This window comes from Drosophila suzukii, chromosome 3, assembly GCF_043229965.1.
Source record: "Drosophila suzukii chromosome 3, CBGP_Dsuzu_IsoJpt1.0, whole genome shotgun sequence".
NCBI lineage: Eukaryota > Metazoa > Arthropoda > Insecta > Diptera > Drosophilidae > Drosophila > Drosophila suzukii.
Genome location: NC_092082.1, coordinates 14,029,185 through 14,047,526, shown reverse-complemented (window position 1 = coordinate 14,047,526; position 18,342 = coordinate 14,029,185). Strand labels below are relative to the sequence as shown.

Below are 18,342 nucleotides of genomic sequence, written 5' to 3'. Positions count from 1 at the left end.
AATTTACCATTGAGGATATATACACTAGTTACCTTTAATTTCACTCTCGATCACGGTGGCTGCCTCCGAAACACTGGCCTGGATTTCGTTAAGTATTAGGCCACTGTCACTAAGCTCCTCTTGCTGCTGCTGCTGCAACTGGGCCAGGCCAATTTCCTGCTCCGAGAACGTGATGAGATCGGCCTGGGCCAGAAAGGTTGAGTTATCTTCCAGGAGTACGTCCAAGTTGATACCAAAACTGCGTCGCTTCTCATCGTCAGGTGGTGAACTGGTAATGGGCTTTCGGATAAGCAAACGGGCAATGGACTCCTGCCAGCCCGTTTGCTTTGCCATCGCGACTGTGGAATGCTGTTTCACGAAGGTGGTTTGAAGCAGTCGCTTGGCAATCTCCAGTTTAACGGGAAGATCACAGCTGCTCACATGATAGACCAGGAATATAAGACCTGCATAGTCCGGCTGCAGTCCCAGCATTTCGTCAACTAAATGGAAAAGAATCGTAGAGCTTAGGGATAATGGTGTGATAAAGGAGAAAAATCCTGGGAACATGCTCTGCTCTGTAGCCTGATCGTACAATCGAAGCACTTGCTTATACTTCTGATGAACTCGTGATGTGGCCAGTAATCCACTGATGAACTGAAAACATAAAGGTATGTGTTAGCTTCTTCTCATATTAATTGAATATATTAAATTTACCCTAATAGCTGCTTCCTGAATTTCATTATTGTAGCTCTTATCCACGAAGAAATTGTAAATAAGATTGGCGGACTGGGGCTCGTGCAGAAGAAGAACCATCTGATCCTTACAGTTCTTGCCGCGCACATAGAATGTCATCATTTCCAGGAACTCCACAAGTACCACATCCTGCCGCACCGATGCCAAAAAGGCAATCATGGAGTTCACCTCCTTGATGTTTACTTCCTTTTGCAGATAGAACTTAATGATGCCGAACAATGTGGCCCGAATGGTCTTTGCATCGTCATCGGTGATGCTGTCCGGCGTGGAGTAGTACTGACGCACCACGTCCAGCACAAACTGGACGCCATACCGTTTGCGGAAGAACTTTCTATCGTTCTTAATCATGGCACTCAAGTATTGGGCATGACCCAGGGTTATTTGGAACTGCAGTCGCGACCAGATAGCAAAGTCAAAGACAATGTGAGCGTACAATGCGTCCAGAAGCTGTCCGCCGGCTTCTGCCTTGTGTCCTTGCAGCGACTCCATCAACAGGTGGGTGGCCATCAACGCATTAACATCGAACAGATTCGGCGGACAGCGTTGGAGCATCTTGCCCACAATGGCCAAGCATTCGCTACTCAGCAGTTGTTCCTGGTTCGTTTCGTGCTCGTGGGTGAGGTAGCGCAACAGGCACAGGAAACTGGCCAGCGGGTGCTGGAGCATCTTCCACTCAGTGTACGAGTTCGAGGAGAGCATCTCCCAGTCGGTGAACTCCTCCCCCGAAGGCGTTGGAGCGCAGGACAAGGACTCCTCACTCACGCTGCCAATGGAGATGTCCGCCGTCTGATCCGATGTCACCAACCTATGCAGGATGGGCAGTATTGCACTGATACCTCCGATACTGTTGATTGTCTCCTGGATCTTTACGATCTTGCAGTGCTGAGCATTAATCCTTCCCGGATACTTTCCGCCTGGTATAAGATCCTGGCAGGTGCCATGCCATACTGCTCCTGGAGCGTAGCAAAAAACAAAGCGGGAGTTGAGTTCCAGCAGATCATTGTCCTGGGAGAAGATGGAACTAAAATTGGATCCCGCATCGAAAATTGTCTTAAGACTTGTGGTTGGATCTGCTAGCAGCACACCGCCCAGATGTCCATGCAGACAAGTTTGCTCTCCAAACACAGTATCCTGCATTCCAATGGGAAAGTTTTTCACATTAGGATCAAATGCTGTCTGGGTGCGCATGGGCAGGGTGAAATAGTTGGATACCTAAAAGGATAAACTAAGTAAGAAATTGAAAAGTTAAAGAAATAGTTGGAATCTCACATTTGCAGAGAGGGTTCGTTCCAGGAGACTAGGAAGCATTCCTTTGTAACCACTAGATCCGCTTTCCTGGGACGAGGACCTGGGCATAATCCCGGTTTTAGCCACTTCTCCTGTCTGTGGTGGCGCCACCACCGCTCCAATGGAGCAGACTGTAAAGGGCTCATTAACTGCCTGAACTTTTAAAGTGGCACTCAGTTTTTGAACAAAATCCACATAGATATTAATTTGACTATAGGAAAAAGGTCGCTTTGGCGGAGTTATGGCCACAGTTAGGTAATGCCATTGGCCATCCATCAGTGTTTTAGTGGCGGTAGAGGATGTGAGGTATTCCCGCCTGGTCAACGCGGCCACCACAACGTTTCCATTTGGCTGCACAAAGACCTCAAAGCCACTGCCACTAACTGTCTGCAGTGTGAGCAGCATTCGCCGGCTGCTCGACTGGTCCTTTAGCTGATTGAAACGCACCAGGATGTGGAAGATAAAGCCATACGAGCCGGAGATGGTCCAGTTCCGAATGTCCGGCACCAGGATGCCGTCCGTTGGCTGCTCGATGGAGAAGTACTCGGCGCAGGAATTGCTGCCTCTTAAACTCTGCAGGGCAATTACCACAAGGGTCTGCAAGAAATTAAATTATTATAAGGAAGTGAAGTTCAGTAAGAAGTTGAGTTTTACCTGCTGCAGCTGCTTGTTCTGTGGGAACTTCGTTCCCTGGCGCAACAATGTAAATATGCACTTTAGCTCCGAGGGCACAATACTGAGCTTGCTTAGTTCCTCTATCAGCTTAATGAGATTCTGAACACAGTTCTCGGCCAGAGATTCCGCTGTCAAGAGGCAGCCACACACAGCCTTGATGATACGACTACCACATGCCACAGATTTGCTGTTGAATAATAGGAAAATAGTTATCTATCTAATGATTTAACTAATTTTAACTAGTTTACTCACGTTCCATAGTTGTCCGTGCAGCCCTTGAGCACAAGGTTGGTCACATGAAGCTGTTCTTGCTCCTGAAGCGTTGGCACCCAATTGAGCAATTGGAGCATAACCTCGGGTAGGAGCAACAAGTGTCCACTTTCATCGTAGCCCAGCATAAAGCAAGTGTCCAGCAGACTCACAGTTGGATTGCCGAAATCCTGCAAGCTGGCGAAAAGCCTCTCGATGCGTTCACCTTGACGCAGTTGGGCAGCGGATTGCGGAGAGTGGCGAGTCAAGGTGGCCAAAGCCTCCATGGTGCTACACAAGGTGCTCGAATGGGAGATGTGCCAGGGCTATAAGGTAGGCAAAAGATTAGTCCAAGCTAAGCTTGTGATCTAAACCCTTACCTTTATGAGCTTTGGCAGACTTGTGAGCAGTTCCAGTAGATTGGAATCTGCAATTGCCTCGCTTACGCCGGCATCGCCAGTCACAAAAAATTTCACAGCCGACACTGTGGATGAGAGTGCAGCCATGTCGATAGCCACATCCTGGTCAGCATCGCTGGCTATGTCAAAGTTGGCATCCCCGCTGTCAAAGTGCTTGGTGGCCAGCAGCTCTTGGAGAGCATCACAATAAAGTTGAACTAACGTAACTAGGTCTATTTGGCGCTGTTTTAAAAGGAAAATGTGATAAGTATGATAGCAAATTTATGTAGCCAAGTTACTCACTTCTTCCGGACTAGATTTCTGCAGCACGATGACCATTAGGGCATAGCACTGTAGAGCCACGAGACGAGGATTGTGGGCACTCTCCCACTGCCGCAGAATACTCATGGTGATGGACACCGTGGCGGGGCAAATGGCCTTCATGCCATTGCGCTGATCAGACCAAAATCACCATTATACGGGTTGAATTCAACAGGGTCGTGGGACAGACAAGCAATGGCATGCATGGACAACGGTTAGGGTACAACAATGATCGGGACAACAGATGGTTCCACCACTCACCAAGTTATCACAGTCTAGCAGCCCATCACCCGAGCAGGGGGCAAGTGAAGAAGTGGTTAGAGCGTTAGTATTTCTATTTGTCAGGGTTGAGGTCGAGTTTAGAGACTTCTGCACTTTCAACTGCAGCTGGAGGGGATCCAGCCACATCAACATAACACGAAATGAGACGAAAGTGGACATGGAAACAGAATGATAGAGCTCTAATGAACATTAATAGCGAAAGCAGTGAGCAGAAAGGAAAGCTGTCAGGAAGTGACGTTAATAATTAAACGGTTTTTAGAGAGATAAAAAGGACTACACAGGAGGGGACTGGAGACGCTTTCTGGCGCTACCTGAGAGCCGCAAATTACAGCGCCCAGGATGTTGAGCAGGCTCTCGCCTATTTCCGCATATCGGATGAGCTTCTCCTCCTGAAAGCAATCTGCAAGGCAAAGCAATTTGTTAGTAGGTCAAACAATTTAAGAGCAGTGATAAGGAAACTTTGGACTTTTCGGTTTCATGGACCGTCTAGGCCTTCTTACCATAAATAAAGGGCACAATTTCCACATGCACCGAGTGGGGTTTGTAGGAAAGACGACTGTAGTCGGCCGACTGGCCTCGCACAAAGCTGCGCCATGTCAGATACGGATCGTACATGACCTCCAGGAAAGCCGAGAAGCTGCTAAACAGATGACTTATAGCGGGCACGCTTTGAGGCAGCTCCATTTGCTAGAATTCATGGACAGATGCTTTGTTATAATTAACCCAACAATGTGCCATAGAGATCTACATACTTGTTTGAACACCCGGGAGAGTATGGCTATCAGATTGGGTTTGTACTCATACTTGATGACGGCCAGAATGTTGTCAAAGTGCCGGCACACGATCACCAGGCAGTCCACGAGTATGGCCACCTGTTCGATGGCCTCCTCCTCCAGTGTTCCTTGCGTTTCGCAGACATCTCTAGCCACAATGATGAACTTGCCGATGGCGGGCAGTAGTTCGTCCGGCAGGCGACCCAAGTGTGGACCACTATCCGGCTGAACCTCGTGCCACATGGGGCAGTTCTCCGCCTGAAAGTCCAGCTGCAGTTGGCTCCTCCAAATGGCCACAAAGCGGGCCACAAACTGCCGGAAGTGGGTCTCATCGTTCTGGGGGAACAGGAAAAGAGCGAAAGAGATAGATGCAAGGATTCAGTTTGAGCCTCTCTAGGATTATATAATCATTACACTGTTTACAGCACTTGAAAAGTTGATAAACAAGTGCTTTTTGTTTTGCGGTGACTAATGCTTTTAACATTTTGCGGCCACCCCCGCCATCGGAGCACCTCCCCCCGCCACTCCACCACCCCGGAAATCCACTCCTTATCACTCGAATTACTTCAAATAGAACCTCACCTTTGTCGTGTACTGCACCCATAGGTTGTATATATCTTTCTTATTGTCCATCGTCGCGATTTCCCTGCAGTTGGCTCAGCTGAACGTCATTTGTTAATAACTAGTTGAGTTTTTTCGCTCGGCAAATTATTTGTTTACAAAAAAAATGTTGCCGACCGAGTGGGTCGGTTGTCCACAGCCCAGTTTTACTCTAATTCAGCGTTCTTTTCCGTGTTCCTTGTTGGAATCGGTCGTCTGTATAGTTAAGGTTATGGCCTGAATAGAGTAAGCCAGCCGTGATTCGGATTTAAGCACATTTACAATAACTTTTTGGGCAATTTTCACATTGCTAAACGCACAGGTGAAAACGGCAACAGCTGATTGCTTCTTCTTACTTGCCATTCACAACATATAGCTACTTCTCATTTGCCAATCACTAGTCGTTGGCAGTGTTGAAAAATGCGCGGGAAAATTGAAGTATATGGCGCCAAATATGAATTTCTCTTGGTGGAACGGAAATAACCTGATTTACCTATATGAATTTATGGAAATATTAAGATAAATTGGTTGAACATACTCCAAATTCTATTGTTTCCTTGTAACCAAAATAAAACACCATAATACTATTAGGCTGCTAAATGCGTATTTATTTCGAGATTTTCATGTATTTGGTTTCAATTCTAGTAGCATTTTGTTATTTGTTTGTCTGTTTTACATGATATTAGCTAATAGTTGCGCTTCTGTTTTGCCATTGCTTGACTCTCGTTAACTATCCCCAACTGTCGTTAAAAACAAACGATTTTCTGTGTAGTTCATTGCCGCTTATCATAGATACATTATGCGCAAAAGTGCAGTTTATTGATGCGGATGCGGATGCTGATGCGGATGCTTCTATATGCCTAGGCAACGAATTTCGAGATTATTCGCCTTTGATTTTAGAAATGTCTTGGTTTGGTATTTTCGGTTTTGTTTGTTGTAATATAAAAAGGAAACGTTATTTTATATTTAATTTCAGACCTAAATTATTAAGATTTAATGCAATATTTTATTTGTAAGTTTTTAATTGAATAGCTTGAACCATTTGTAGGACCTATAAATATTCATTATCCGTTAATAATCTTAATAAAATAAATATGTAGAAGAAAAATCTTATGCCTCCGTTTCAGTTAGTTAAAGCTGTGAGTTTTTATCCGCATTAATTTGAAGGATAACAATTGTTAGTTAATTTACGTTAATTTAATTTTAATTTAATTTAATTTAATTTACTTCAAATATAGGCATTCGACTTGCTTTCGTTTATCATTACGTTTAAATTAAATACACGACGCTCTTCATCCGTTAAATTTAATTTCTGTTTTTGTGTTTTACGGTTTGCAGCACTTTAATGGGCATTACAATATTTAAAAAACCTCAGCGCCTCGATTTATCGATTTGTAAATAAGTTGCGCGCTTTATTCAGTTTTTATTTTATTTGCTTTATTCGGATCTTTGGTTTTTGTGGGCAATGGGTTGTGTGGAGTTTCTGTGTTTCTGCCTCCGAGACGACGACGATTGTTGCGAATAGAAAAATAATTCAAGTAAATATTTGTATATGCGTGTATAAGTATTATAGTTTTTCCTCTAGGTATATGAATAGCACTCCATGCTCGAGTTCTTGCGGCCTATGTTTATTGTATTTGTACCAATCGCCTAAGATGTGGCATTATCCCTCTATCCTCCAGATATCAGATACTGTGCAGATACTATAATGCCCGTGTATTGCTTTTTTTAGTGGCTGTGGGTGAGTGGCAAGTCCGGAGTTACTCCGGATTTCTAGCGTGCTTTATGTGGGTGAGTGGGTGTGTCTGAGTAGCTAGTTCATAAGGTAAATATAATCTATCATAGTTCATTTAGGTGCCGCTAACAGCTCTGAAGGTATTCAGGTTCGGTCGCATTCGCTGCGTTGTTGTCGATTGTTTCGGGTAGAAATACTTGGGGTTATCGCTTATCGGTTCCTTTGGGGTTTTCGATTTGTTTTTTGTTTTTTGGGTTAGGTTGGGTCTCTGCTCCGATGATCTCCGCCTGCTCCGTGGTCCGTTGTCCGCTCGGCGGCCTACGAATCCAGCAGCGGCTCATTTTCCGAATCGGAATCTAACATTTTCCAGACCATGCGCCTGACGTTTCAGACTGCCGCCGTCGGCCCAGGAGGAGTTGAGATACTCGTCGTCATCGTCTTGCTCAAGTTTCTGAAACGAAAAAAATGGAAAATATTAGTTATTCGAAAAATATGTATTTCTGTCGAAAAACATTAAGTAAATCTTATAAAACAGGTTTAAAGTTGGTTTTTCTTCAAGTTATACTACCTTCAGCTTGTACCCATATATGTATGCTACAAAAAATGACAATGGCGCATTAACGTATACGTAATATCCTTTTATGAACTTCAGATACATATTTGGTTCACTATCTTAAGTAAATACATTTTCAATGAGATTTAAAAATCGCAAATCTATAATAGATCTACTAATGTTTCGAATTCCATATTTTCCCCACACAATCTACGAAATAATTTTAGGGAACTTCATTCTTTCTAAAATAAGCAATCTTCATAAAAAATTCCTCCCCTGTTCAAACTTGAGTTGTTTTAATTAATAAAATGGTAATTGATTTATAAGAGTCTTTAATTTTTCTGTTACTATCATGCATTTTTATAAAACAGATTTTCGTGTCAAAGAGTTCTCTCTTTGAAACTCAAATTTTATCCCTTTCAGCCGGTTTTTTCAACGAATCCCTTCACCACATCCTTCAGTCTTACCCTTGCACTGAGTTGGACGTGGAGATAACTCCGTTCTCCAGCGAGTCCCTGGACAGCTCGTCGGCCATCTGGACCTTCAACTGGTGGCCGAACGAGTTCATCTCCGAGTTGGGCGTCATCTGCGAGCCCGCCGGGCTCTGCGCGATGTACGGGCCCGGTGTGGTGACGGAGCCACCCTGCGATATGGAGGCGGTCATTCCGGGACCACCGTTGGGCAGGACACCCTCCAGGCAACTATCGTTGGTGGTGGAGTCCATGTTGATGATCTGGCTGCCGGCCACGTTGTCCGCCAGCACGGCACCATCACTATCATCCACGGCATCGATGTCATCGATGTCCATGTCCTCGGCGTTCTTGTCCAGCGGCGCCGTCTCCTCGTCCTCGTTGTAGATCTTAAAGTACGCGTACGTCAGATAGATCACCGAAATGATGAACGAGGGTATGGGAATGGCCATCGAGTAGACCAGATTCAGGGTGTTCTGCCAGTAGTCCAGGTCGCTGATGACAAGACTGGGGTCCACCCTGGAGTAGTAGCAGGGGAACTTCATGCCGATCTTGGTGTACCTCTTCAGCCAGATGGTACAATTGAGCATGGGCGGATAACCGCATCCCTTGACGTTCGGGAAGAGCCGGGCGCCCACATAGTAGTACATGGAGCGGTTGCCCATCAGGCCCTCGTTTAGCTCGGAGATTTCGTCGAAGGGTCGCCGCTCGTCGGGAATGAGGGTTCCCGAGGCACTTAGTCCGCGCGTATCCTCCGAATCCTCGATGAGGTAGCCATTGGAGCCATCGGCATCGCCGAAATTCAGCTGCTCCAGCCGCCCGCCACCCAGGTCGATGTCCAGGCCGGTCCCGGTGCCACCTAGGTTATCGTACTCGTAGTCGCTCCTCAGAGCCCTCTCGTAGCGATCCGTTCGCTTGACGGGCGGCAATATGCGCTCCGCTTCCTTGAGATTGATGTGGTACTCCGTGAAGTTGAACTCATCGGTGTAGTTGTACAAATTGAGGCGATAGTTCACCCGGATCTGGGTGCACGTGTAGATATCCTTGGTGCAGCCCTCGCGGCAGGACGCCCACGAGCAGTTCTTGGCCCCGTAATAGATCTCTGTGTCGTAGGTCTCGCACAGGGCCGGCACCTCCTCGAACTGCATGAAGATCGTGGTGAAGGCGGGCTCGATGACGAAGGGCACCAGGAAGAGGAAGGCGAACAGACTGAATGTGCCCAGCAGGATGAAGAAGGCGGTGGTGTAGAACAGCAGCTTCTCCTTGCCGGTACGCTTGTCCTGCTCGTCTCCCATATTTTAGCTCGATTTTGGTCGGGTTTTTATTGGAATCTACTATATATTATAATTCTTAGTTTAAGGCGCAGGTCTGGCGGTGGCGGCGGCGGAGCAGAGCGGCGATTAGTGCGGTTTAACTTAGCTTACAATTGCGGCGATTATTGATCGATAACGATAACTAAGAGCTAGATAATTACGATTACGATTACGGTGCAAGTTATATCACAGGGAGAGTTCGATTTCTCGTTTCGTTTGCTTTTGCTTTTGCTTCTTCTTCTTGGGTTGCCTGGCTGTCCGGTGTCCCGTTATCTCGCACATAGCTGGCATTTGCAGGCTGAATCCTGCATTTTTACGCACGGCGGCATCACTCGATTAGGCTAAATACTCCACGGAGCCAGAGTCCCACGCATCCTGCATCCTTTTTCCACTCGCTCTCTTCCTCTCCAGCTTCCTGCTGCCCCTCCTTCTGCTCCTTTTCCTGGCAGTGGTGGCTAATTCCGAACCCTTGCTAATTGCTTTATTCGTCCCAACGGAGATGTTTCGTCAACATCAGCACGCTGCAGTCCTCTGGCTTTTGCTTGATTTAGCTGCTTCTTGATTATTTTATGACTGCGGCAAAGGCCAGGATATTCGTGCGTGTTTGAGCGTGTGTGAGCGTGTCCTGTGTGTGCTTTTGAGTGTGTATGTGTGTGTGTGTTTGGCCTGCCAATGGCCAGTTTTGAGGTCTCTCTCCTTCCTCTTCTCTCTCTGTTTCTGCTACTGCCTTTTTTCACTTTACATTTACATTCTTTAAATGTGTGTAGAAAAAAGAATGCTGGACGGACAGTTAGTTTTTTGTTTTTCTTGTTCACTTTTTTGCTTTGCTTGGCTATTTCTCGCCTTCTCGCTTTCTCTCTCGCTCGCTCTATCTCGTGCTATCCTTGTTATCCCTGCCACGTGCAGTTCAGTTCACAAATGCTGTAAGAGAGTGTGGGTGTGTGTGTGTGAGTTTTAAAATACCGTTAGGCCGCGCTTTGCCGTTAATGCGTGTATATTTTTGAAGCCCAGAAAGGTGACGATGGTTATTTTTATGTAACCTCGAGTGTTACGAAACGGAAACACGCGGCACGGCACCAATGAGCTGAACTCTCGTCGTGTTTAAATAATAAAACTCCTTCGATGCATTTGGTTGGGGAGAGGGTCGGGAGGGGGTTGGAGACAGAGCGGAGCCACATGTAATTTTCAATTCATTTGGCACGCTTTCACTCACACACATACCAGTAAGCCAACTGGAAACAGGCCGTGCACATGCAAGCCCACCGCTCACACATATAAGGACTAGAAACTCTCACATACACAGAGCCTTAGGGAAAGGCGGCTTGGTGGGGAGGAGAGAAAGAGAGGGGCAGAGAGCCAGCCCCAATCGAAATTATGCGGCAAAGGACCTCCTCTCAAAGGAGTGAGTGAGTGGGATAGAGTGGAGCCAACTTCTTGTGCCTAGCACGAAACGATTTTTTAGCAGGCCCTATATAAAGATTTGTAAGAACCCCCCGTTCCCAACCCTTTTTGTATTTTTTTGAGATCAATTAAATGTAGTTGAACTACAAATTTCATGTATTTTGGTTTGGGTGGCCCCTCAACCCAATCCCCCTTTCCCACACGCCCCTTTCAAGCTCTTGTGACGTAGAGTTGCGTGCTCCCGTTAGTATGCTCATGTGTGTGTGTGTGTGTGAAAGTCCGACTTGCGCCTGTGTGTGTTTACTCAAGGTTCAGGTTACGCGGTGAACACGATGACAACGGAACGGGGATTACGCATTTTCAATCACAAATCACCAGCACTTTATTTGCTGTATTTCATATTTCGTACATTTCGACTGGGCTAACACACTGTTTACCATCGCACAAGAACAATGGTGACCTGATTGCGCACGGGGTCAAAAGTTAGCTAGCACTGAACAATCGCCACATTCACGCTCCACATTTTCTTTCGTGGCATTTTTGGTTCCTCTGGCTGCCTTCTTTTGGTGGCCACAATACACAGAGACGGAGCGACAACGACAACGACAACGACAACTACGACGGCGAAGGCGACAACCAGAAAAAGGAGCACGGCGACAACACGACGGCTGAACTCTTCAGCGAAAGGACTGCCTGCCACTGGCAACGCTGCAGCGGAATTAAGGGCCCAAGTCAAACTGGAGCTTCGGAGCGGAGCGGAGCTTTCGCCTGCACCGCCGACGAGCTCAAGTCGCAGGGCTCCCCTTTTAGCTAATAACTGGCCAGATCTAGGAATGCCCTATTGGAGGTAATAACAATGTTCTCCATTTGGCTAAACTGTAACTTTTGGGTTGAACACAGCTTTTTGCAGCTTATAGGGCCGCATTCCATCATGTAACGGCCCCTGCTTGGGCGCCAAGTAAATGATATATGTAAATCCAGGCAGAGGCAGATCCAGAATTTGGTAGGGTGCGTGTGGTGGGGGAGGAGGGTTTAGAACAAATGTTTCGTAGTATCTTACACAACATTCTGTGAAAGACATCATCCCAAGATTTCCCCCCAAGAAATGTGTTTACAGAGATTTTAGTTCATCTTAGCTAATAATACACTTTCCCTGAGTCAATTCCTGTAAGGGTCTTGCTCAAAGGAGGTACATATTAACTAAGCTACCTACTAAAACTATTTTCTGATACAACCTTTTAACAGTCATTAAAATTTAAAATTTGAAATCATTTTAAAAAAGACATTGCCCACTTTAAAAAAATTATAAAAATAATCCATATAAAATGTATTGCTTATGATAAGACAACAAGGAACCACAAAATGATTGAAAAAACTTAGGAATAAAAAAAAATTAAAAAATTTTTTTTAATAACTTTCCAGATACTTTTAACTACCTTCATTCTCGTTCTTGAACCTCTCACATCTTGGCATCACTGGCCAAAGCTCTCTCTCGCCCATTCTCCCGCTGGGAGCAACAGCGGCCAGCGATGACGTAAAGCCAGCCGGCGCAGGCGCCCGCCGATCCCCGCCAGAATGAGAGGGCTCCGCTGGGCGAAAGCTGAGAAGTGTCAGAAGTGGCGTAAACAGCAGGGAAACGTAACGAGTTCGAGTTCGCCTGTTTGGAATTTTCTCGGCTCGCCCAGCCACGGGGAAATGGTGGAAAAGTGCAGAAACGCAGCATTTGTGGCACTTGGTTAGCTAAGGAACCAAAAGGATATCCAATAAACCGTCGAGACCCGTCGAGGAGTGAGCCATGTGCGGGTTATGAAACGATTTTGATGGGCACACTGCTGTGCAACTGTGACTGCGATTGCGATTGCTGCAAGTGTATTGGTGTGGTTAAACCTGCCCCCCACGCCCACCGCCACCGTCACCGCCTCCCCCTTTTCCCCGCGTGTGCGTGTGTCCCAGTGGCAGGAACGTAAATAAACCTCAACACTCCGAGCTGAAACATCCATAATTTACATGTGAGTACTGCTGCCCCATCAGAATTTCCAACTGAAATGGTAATCGAATACAGATCCTTCGATAACCCTCAAAAACCGTTGCCTACTTCTAAGCGCATTTCCTTACCCATTGATTGGCATGCAACTAGAATTTCTCCCTGTGGCCATTGATTATTCCATTTGTGACTGTGCTAGTGCCTGTGATAAAAAAGTGGAGCGTGTCCAAGTGGTGGTGTCGATGAGAAGACGATCAGGGACCAACTTTGTGATACCCTGTAGTCAGTTCAAGAACTTCCCTTAGTCAATATTTTACCACTTGAGAAGATTTCAATTAATCCTAGGAAAGTTCCTTTAAAAACTACGTCATTGTATTCTGTTTCTATCAAACCATTGACATTAATTTATTATGACACGGGACACGGAATGTTTATAAAAATAGTACCTTAGATAGTGATGAGTAAATACATAAAAGTGCGGATGTAAGTTGTATTGCTTCAATTGGTCAACACGAAATCACAAAAAAACAGTTATTAATAACTGGGTTATTACGGTTTTACTTATACTTCAAGCACATCAAAGAGTTATATTTAGAAGAATTTCTTAGAACTTTGTGTAAGTAGTTTAATATAACGATATTATTTTAAAATTCCTACTTAGAAGTCTCTGCACCTTTAATATTTATAGTATATTTTTACAATAATCGGGAGATTTTAGTAAGCTTTTCATAGCACCGGGTATTTAACCAACGTTTAAAAAAATTAATTTAAGTAATTAAAATTAAGCCGCCAAACCGGTGTTGAAAATGATAAGCAGTGTGTGTGCTAGTGTTGGTCAACGTCCGGGAGAAGGGGATTTTGGTGAAACGCGTTAGGGTATTTCATCTGCCACAGATGATTAATAAAAACAGAATTTAATTTGACGCAAAAGGAAAGTTGAGCGAGAAACAAGGAGCTCCCATGGAAGTCATCCTGATGATCATCTTCTTCACCGCCTTCTGGGTGGCGGTGGCCAAGTTCGGACCCATCCTGGTGAAAAAGGGACCTCAGGATGATCTGGTGCGCTGCATCTTTCTCCTGACCGCCGTCGTCTGTTGGCTTTTCTGGCTCTGCTGCTATTTGGCGCAACTGAATCCGCTTTTGGGACCAAAACTTAATGGAAACACCATCAGGATCATCGCCCAGTCCTGGGGAAATCCCATCAAGGAGGGATAACGAAGTTCCCGCGATGGAATCTCTACATAGTTAATCTCTGGCGGAGCCATCTTCTTCAGAATTCCCATCTGCAGCCACATCACTCGGAAACATTTTTGTACTTTAATAGTGGCACGTAGATAAGAATGGACTATCCCATCCCCAGATACGCCCAACTATTTCCAAACTAACATCATTACCTTATACTTATTGATATTGTGAACTCCCACTTTGAACATGAGCTTGTTTTGATATCTCAACATCTCTGATCAGCATATCACTCTTTTGTATTTATTGTTTTATGTTTACAATTGTTTTTTACAAAGCACTAGCCATGTTCTTATTCACTTCCAACTTATGAAACAGATATTTGCAATATAATGTTTTACAAACTTGCCACATAAGCGATTTTTGAGTAGTTAAACAGATTATTACGAACTTAGTGTTTCCCGTTTTGTAGATAATTTTACTAATCAGTCATTGTATTTGTGATTTAGTTATTGGCAAATATAGAACAATTTTTGCGTTTACTATAATTTTTAGTAAGACTTTTATTCGTTCGCTTGTTGACTCGCTACGGTGACTCTTTTATTCAAATGAACTTTATTAAGAAGAACTCTAATATACATGCCCTGAAGTTCTAGCAGTACTAATAGTTATTTCTATCAATAGATATATTCAACAACTATTTTTCAAGTTATAGAAATTGTACTCGTACTTTTTACCAGCAGGAAACTTGTACACATTATATTTACTAAATCAAAACATAACCGATACTCGAGATGCGACCAACATATGTGTAATATACCCATTTGAGATAAGGAGAATACATTTGTATATGTTTTTAAGGGCTACAACAAAATACTGTTCTCAATTTAACATGTTAATTTTTTAAAATAGCAGAATGATCTAATTGTCAAATCATTCAACGACTTAATTTATTCATGCACTGCATCTCTTTGCAATAGTGAAATTTCAAAGTTAAAACTGGTACTATTTTTAAGTTGCCTCTCCGAATAGGGTTATTGTATGAGCCCATTAACATGGTAGGGGGCATGAGCAGTGGTTGACCATCCATAACTGGAGCAAACACAAAGCCACCGCACATGGCACACGGTGCACTTGCACTCTTGGCCATGTGGAGGCCGACTTAATCAATGGGAACTCTCGCTGGGAATGGGAGCCGATTGGAGCCAGCTTGGCGAGCGTGGGCGGAGGTGAAGGGTGCTGGTGGTCCGGGAACCCAGAGTTCGGGGCATGCGGGGATGCTCTTTGTACAAATGTGGAACTATTGATTTTGCAATAAAAGTGCGCGCGCAGAACCGAGATTTGTGCCAAAAGTGAGAGCAGCGAAATTCACGAGACTCGCCACGATGTGTGGCATGTTGTCGGCGGTCAGTGAGGAGAGTTCCGGAGAGCTGGAGACTCTGGAAAACCCGGAGACCAAGCCGAGCCGAATGCAGTCGCCAGTGCGGAGCAGAAAGCCTTGGGTCACGAGCCACCAGCTGCCAGTAACTCGAAGGGAAAAAATAGTTACCACGAATACAGCACTGCTCCAGAATTACCAAATAATTGTAGATAATTTATAGAAGCCAATTACCGAATAATACTAGAAAAAAGAATAACTAAAGGAATCCCCTTCAGCCGTGTGAATCCTCCGAAAAACCCTCGGCACGTGATGCAACTAACGTATGGATGGGGACACCCAGTGATTAAAGTGAATTTTTGTGGGGTCAGCTAGCCAAAAATCGATAGGTTGGCCTATCCGAAAGACGTGTCCTCCAGCTGGAAACGTGCGCAGCCTGCAAAGTTCTTTAGGACCAAAGGAAAAGTCAGAGGAAAATCTCAACCTACGCAGGGTTATATAACGTACAACACCGCCCACGCAGTTTTGCAGCTAAATCGATAGACTAAAAACCGCGACATGACGAGCTTCTAATTGGATTGCACGCGAGGGATTAACCACTGGGCTTTAGAGGCACCACCACCACCACAACTACTAATATCAGGAATTACAGGGTAGTTGAAGGTAGTTTTCAAAAGAGATGGGCAAGAAGAAGACGCCCGTTGAGGACCTAGTGGTCCCACCGCAGGACACACGGATATGCGGCACCATATGCATTTGCCAGATGACCCTGGTCCTGAGCTCCGTGGCCCTGGTCTACCTAACGGTGGCCATTTACATGCCCTCCACCAGGGCCTTCAAAAGTGGAATCGATCCCACGCCGGTCATGTGCACCACCACGCGGGCGGTAAACAAGGATAACTGCGAGTGGGGCAGCTGCGGGGAGTGGTGCCTCAGCAAGACCTCCGGCGCCTGCATCCAGATCTACGTAAATCTTCGCAGCAACGGTAGCAATCTTATATTCCAGAACTGCACCAATTCGGCGAATAAAACATGCTATGGCATAGACCAGGATCGGGCGGACAAGGCCAGGTGCATCAACGATGAGTGCAAGAATCTCACGGGAACCTTCAACTGCACCGCTGGCCAGTGCCTGAACATCACGGATGCCTTCGAGTGCGTCTTCCACAACAGCGATGCACCCGTGAAGTGTTCCGGGAGGCGGGGTAAGATCAACTGCATGGACATCAGTGGTCTGTACTCGTGTAGTCGAGGAACCTGCCGGAAGATAAGGACTCCATACAACTGCGACCGGAGGTGTGTGGATATACCCACCCGGAACAAGAACGTGGTGGTTCTTAGTGGTGACAAGGTCTATCTATCCCAGTGTCAGAATGCCATCAATGCAGAGACTTTAGAAGAAGTCTGGAACGAATCGAATGATAATGTTGCCATGACATCATGCTACTTCATCAAGAACACCTCGGATCAGGTGGATGCGGTGGACTGCATCAACGGTTCGACCCTGGAGCACAACATGCTCAGCGATCTGACCAACTTCACATATCTGAGCCACCTGCACGTTTCGGTGGCCACCCCGGTGCCGGAAATAGCACCACCCGATGTGGATCTAACCATTTCCAATGAGTCCAAGCTGATGATCAATCTGGAGGGGTGTGTGAACACCCTGATGGACGAGTGCAAGGAGTTCCTCAAGGACTTCGGACGGGATGGCAGCGATCACAATGCCAGGGCTCGCTTCCCGTGCTTCTATTCACCCGGCAAGAAGGAAATTGTGGTGGCCCGTTTCGACCTGGAGGTCACCTATCGCCAGTTTGTGTTCGCCTCGGTGGTGCCATCGGTTCTGTTTGTGGTCTCCTGTTCGATCCTCATCATGTGCCAGACCACCGTTTATGTGGGCGATGATGCCAAGATGCGGTTCAAGGGATGTGTGGACACGGATACCGTCTTGAATAAGAATAACGTGGGCGCACCCACCAACGGCGACATGGGCGGGGGCGGCGGCGATGAGGTTATGGCCCTATGAGATCCGTCACGTAAGCGATATAGTCTACTTATCCCATTTTTGGGACCTTGTCTTTAATGTATTTTTCTGATGACTTGCAGTCTTCGCGGTAGCCCACATGTGAGAGGTCTACCAGGTGTTCTAGGTCTCTGGAGTGATCTATTTGCGATAATAATACCAAAATTTCATAGAAAATAGAGCAGTCTCTAGATTTATCCTATCTAAATACTTCCATAAACAGTTACTCTAACAGAAATGATATAAAAGAATAGTTTCGACACCTCTCCCAACTTTCTTTTTAGAAAAGCGGATAGAATAGCCCTATTTTACCTAACTACTTCAAAATGATATAGAAATTACTAATAACACTTATATCCCAGATATTTTAGGTAGTTTTATTATTTCCCCTTTGAAGTTACCTTCTGTAAACCCCTTAACTTATATGCAATTATATGTTTTCCAGGCATTCCTCTGCTCCAGGAAGACAGTCCGACACACCAGACGGGAGTCTTCGCTTTGCAATAATTGGAGTTGGGCACCAGCTGAAGTCAGAAACACAATCGAGCAACTTGAAATTCTTTGTAATCCTTCCATCGAACTTTTGACACTGCAAACACCCAGAAACACACAGAAAGACACAGAGACACGGACCACACCTCAGAGGCTTGCAAGGACACTCCTGAGCTAACCAGGAAATACTGAAACTCAAACCGAAACCAAAAACTGATATCCCATGCGAGGCGCTTGACATTTTCAAGATACGACGATCGGCAGATCTGAAGACAATATTAGTATAATTTTCGACTCTTAAGTTGAGCAATTTTTTTGGGACTAGGGCCAGAGGCTACAGGACTTGTAGGATAACAGGAGATTAAAGGGCGGTGCGAGAGATTAAATTTAAAATTGTTGCTATTATGGAACTTAGTTTTATCTAGGAAATAAATGCGCACAAACCCACACCCAAATGCACAGTACACACAAACACACACAGAGATACACCCACA

The 18,342-nt window shown here is 45.5% G+C and overlaps 4 protein-coding genes across 8 annotated transcripts in view; 2 read left to right on the top strand and 2 right to left on the bottom strand.

Moving 5' to 3' along the window:
- Window positions 1-5,667, bottom strand: part of LOC108020021 (neurobeachin-like protein 1) — a 33,790-nt gene extending 28,123 nt beyond the window's left edge. The window contains exons 1-12 of one of the 2 annotated variants that reach the window (XM_036815893.3): window positions 5,300-5,667; window positions 4,697-5,053; window positions 4,445-4,631; window positions 4,256-4,344; window positions 3,924-4,049; window positions 3,645-3,794; window positions 3,324-3,584; window positions 2,947-3,269; window positions 2,674-2,881; window positions 2,002-2,616; window positions 694-1,944; window positions 33-633 (exon numbers count right to left, since the gene is read on the bottom strand). In XM_036815893.3, coding sequence (XP_036671788.3) covers window positions 33-633; window positions 694-1,944; window positions 2,002-2,616; window positions 2,674-2,881; window positions 2,947-3,269; window positions 3,324-3,584; window positions 3,645-3,794; window positions 3,924-4,049; window positions 4,256-4,344; window positions 4,445-4,631; window positions 4,697-5,053; window positions 5,300-5,350 — 4,219 coding nt within the window. In that variant the 5' untranslated portion in view covers window positions 5,351-5,667. The remainder of the gene's footprint in view (window positions 1-32; window positions 634-693; window positions 1,945-2,001; window positions 2,617-2,673; window positions 2,882-2,946; window positions 3,270-3,323; window positions 3,585-3,644; window positions 3,795-3,923; window positions 4,050-4,255; window positions 4,345-4,444; window positions 4,632-4,696; window positions 5,054-5,299) is intronic. The other variant, XM_036815894.3, reaches the window with a different exon arrangement.
- A 237-nt stretch (window positions 5,668-5,904) lies between these two features.
- tipE (temperature-induced paralytic E) lies at window positions 5,905-11,507 on the bottom strand. Of its 3 annotated transcripts, none has more exons than XM_017088116.4 (3): window positions 11,094-11,507; window positions 8,073-10,309; window positions 5,905-7,503 (listed from the first exon to the last, which is right to left on the bottom strand). In XM_017088116.4, the coding sequence occupies exons 2-3, from the start codon at window positions 9,368-9,370 to the stop codon at window positions 7,440-7,442; spliced, it is 1,362 nt and encodes a 453-aa protein (XP_016943605.1). In that variant the 5' UTR covers window positions 9,371-10,309; window positions 11,094-11,507; the 3' UTR covers window positions 5,905-7,439. The 3 variants fall into 3 exon arrangements, with proteins under 3 accessions (XP_016943605.1, XP_065721005.1, XP_016943606.1); XM_065864933.2 differs by having other exon boundaries at window positions 11,199-11,507; XM_017088117.4 differs by having other exon boundaries at window positions 11,227-11,507.
- Window positions 11,508-13,643: 2,136 nt separating this feature from the next.
- On the top strand, window positions 13,644-14,503 carry VhaM9.7-c (Vacuolar H[+] ATPase M9.7 subunit c). Its single transcript, XM_017088129.4, has one exon. It carries the CDS (start codon window positions 13,734-13,736, stop codon window positions 13,986-13,988), a length of 255 nt encoding a protein of 84 aa, XP_016943618.3. The 5' UTR covers window positions 13,644-13,733; the 3' UTR covers window positions 13,989-14,503.
- Window positions 14,504-15,386: 883 nt separating this feature from the next.
- Teh3 (tipE homolog 3) lies at window positions 15,387-17,919 on the top strand. 2 transcript variants are annotated; one of them, XR_011604255.1, is made up of 3 exons: window positions 15,387-17,369; window positions 17,440-17,483; window positions 17,802-17,919. XR_011604255.1 is itself a non-coding variant. In XM_017088121.4 (2 exons), exon 1 carries the CDS (start codon window positions 16,013-16,015, stop codon window positions 17,357-17,359), a length of 1,347 nt encoding a protein of 448 aa, XP_016943610.2. In that variant the 5' UTR covers window positions 15,401-16,012; the 3' UTR covers window positions 17,360-17,369; window positions 17,802-17,919. The 2 variants fall into 2 exon arrangements, 1 of the variants encoding a protein (XP_016943610.2); XM_017088121.4 differs by lacking the exon at window positions 17,440-17,483 and having other exon boundaries at window positions 15,401-17,369.
- Window positions 17,920-18,342: the final 423 nt, after the last annotated feature.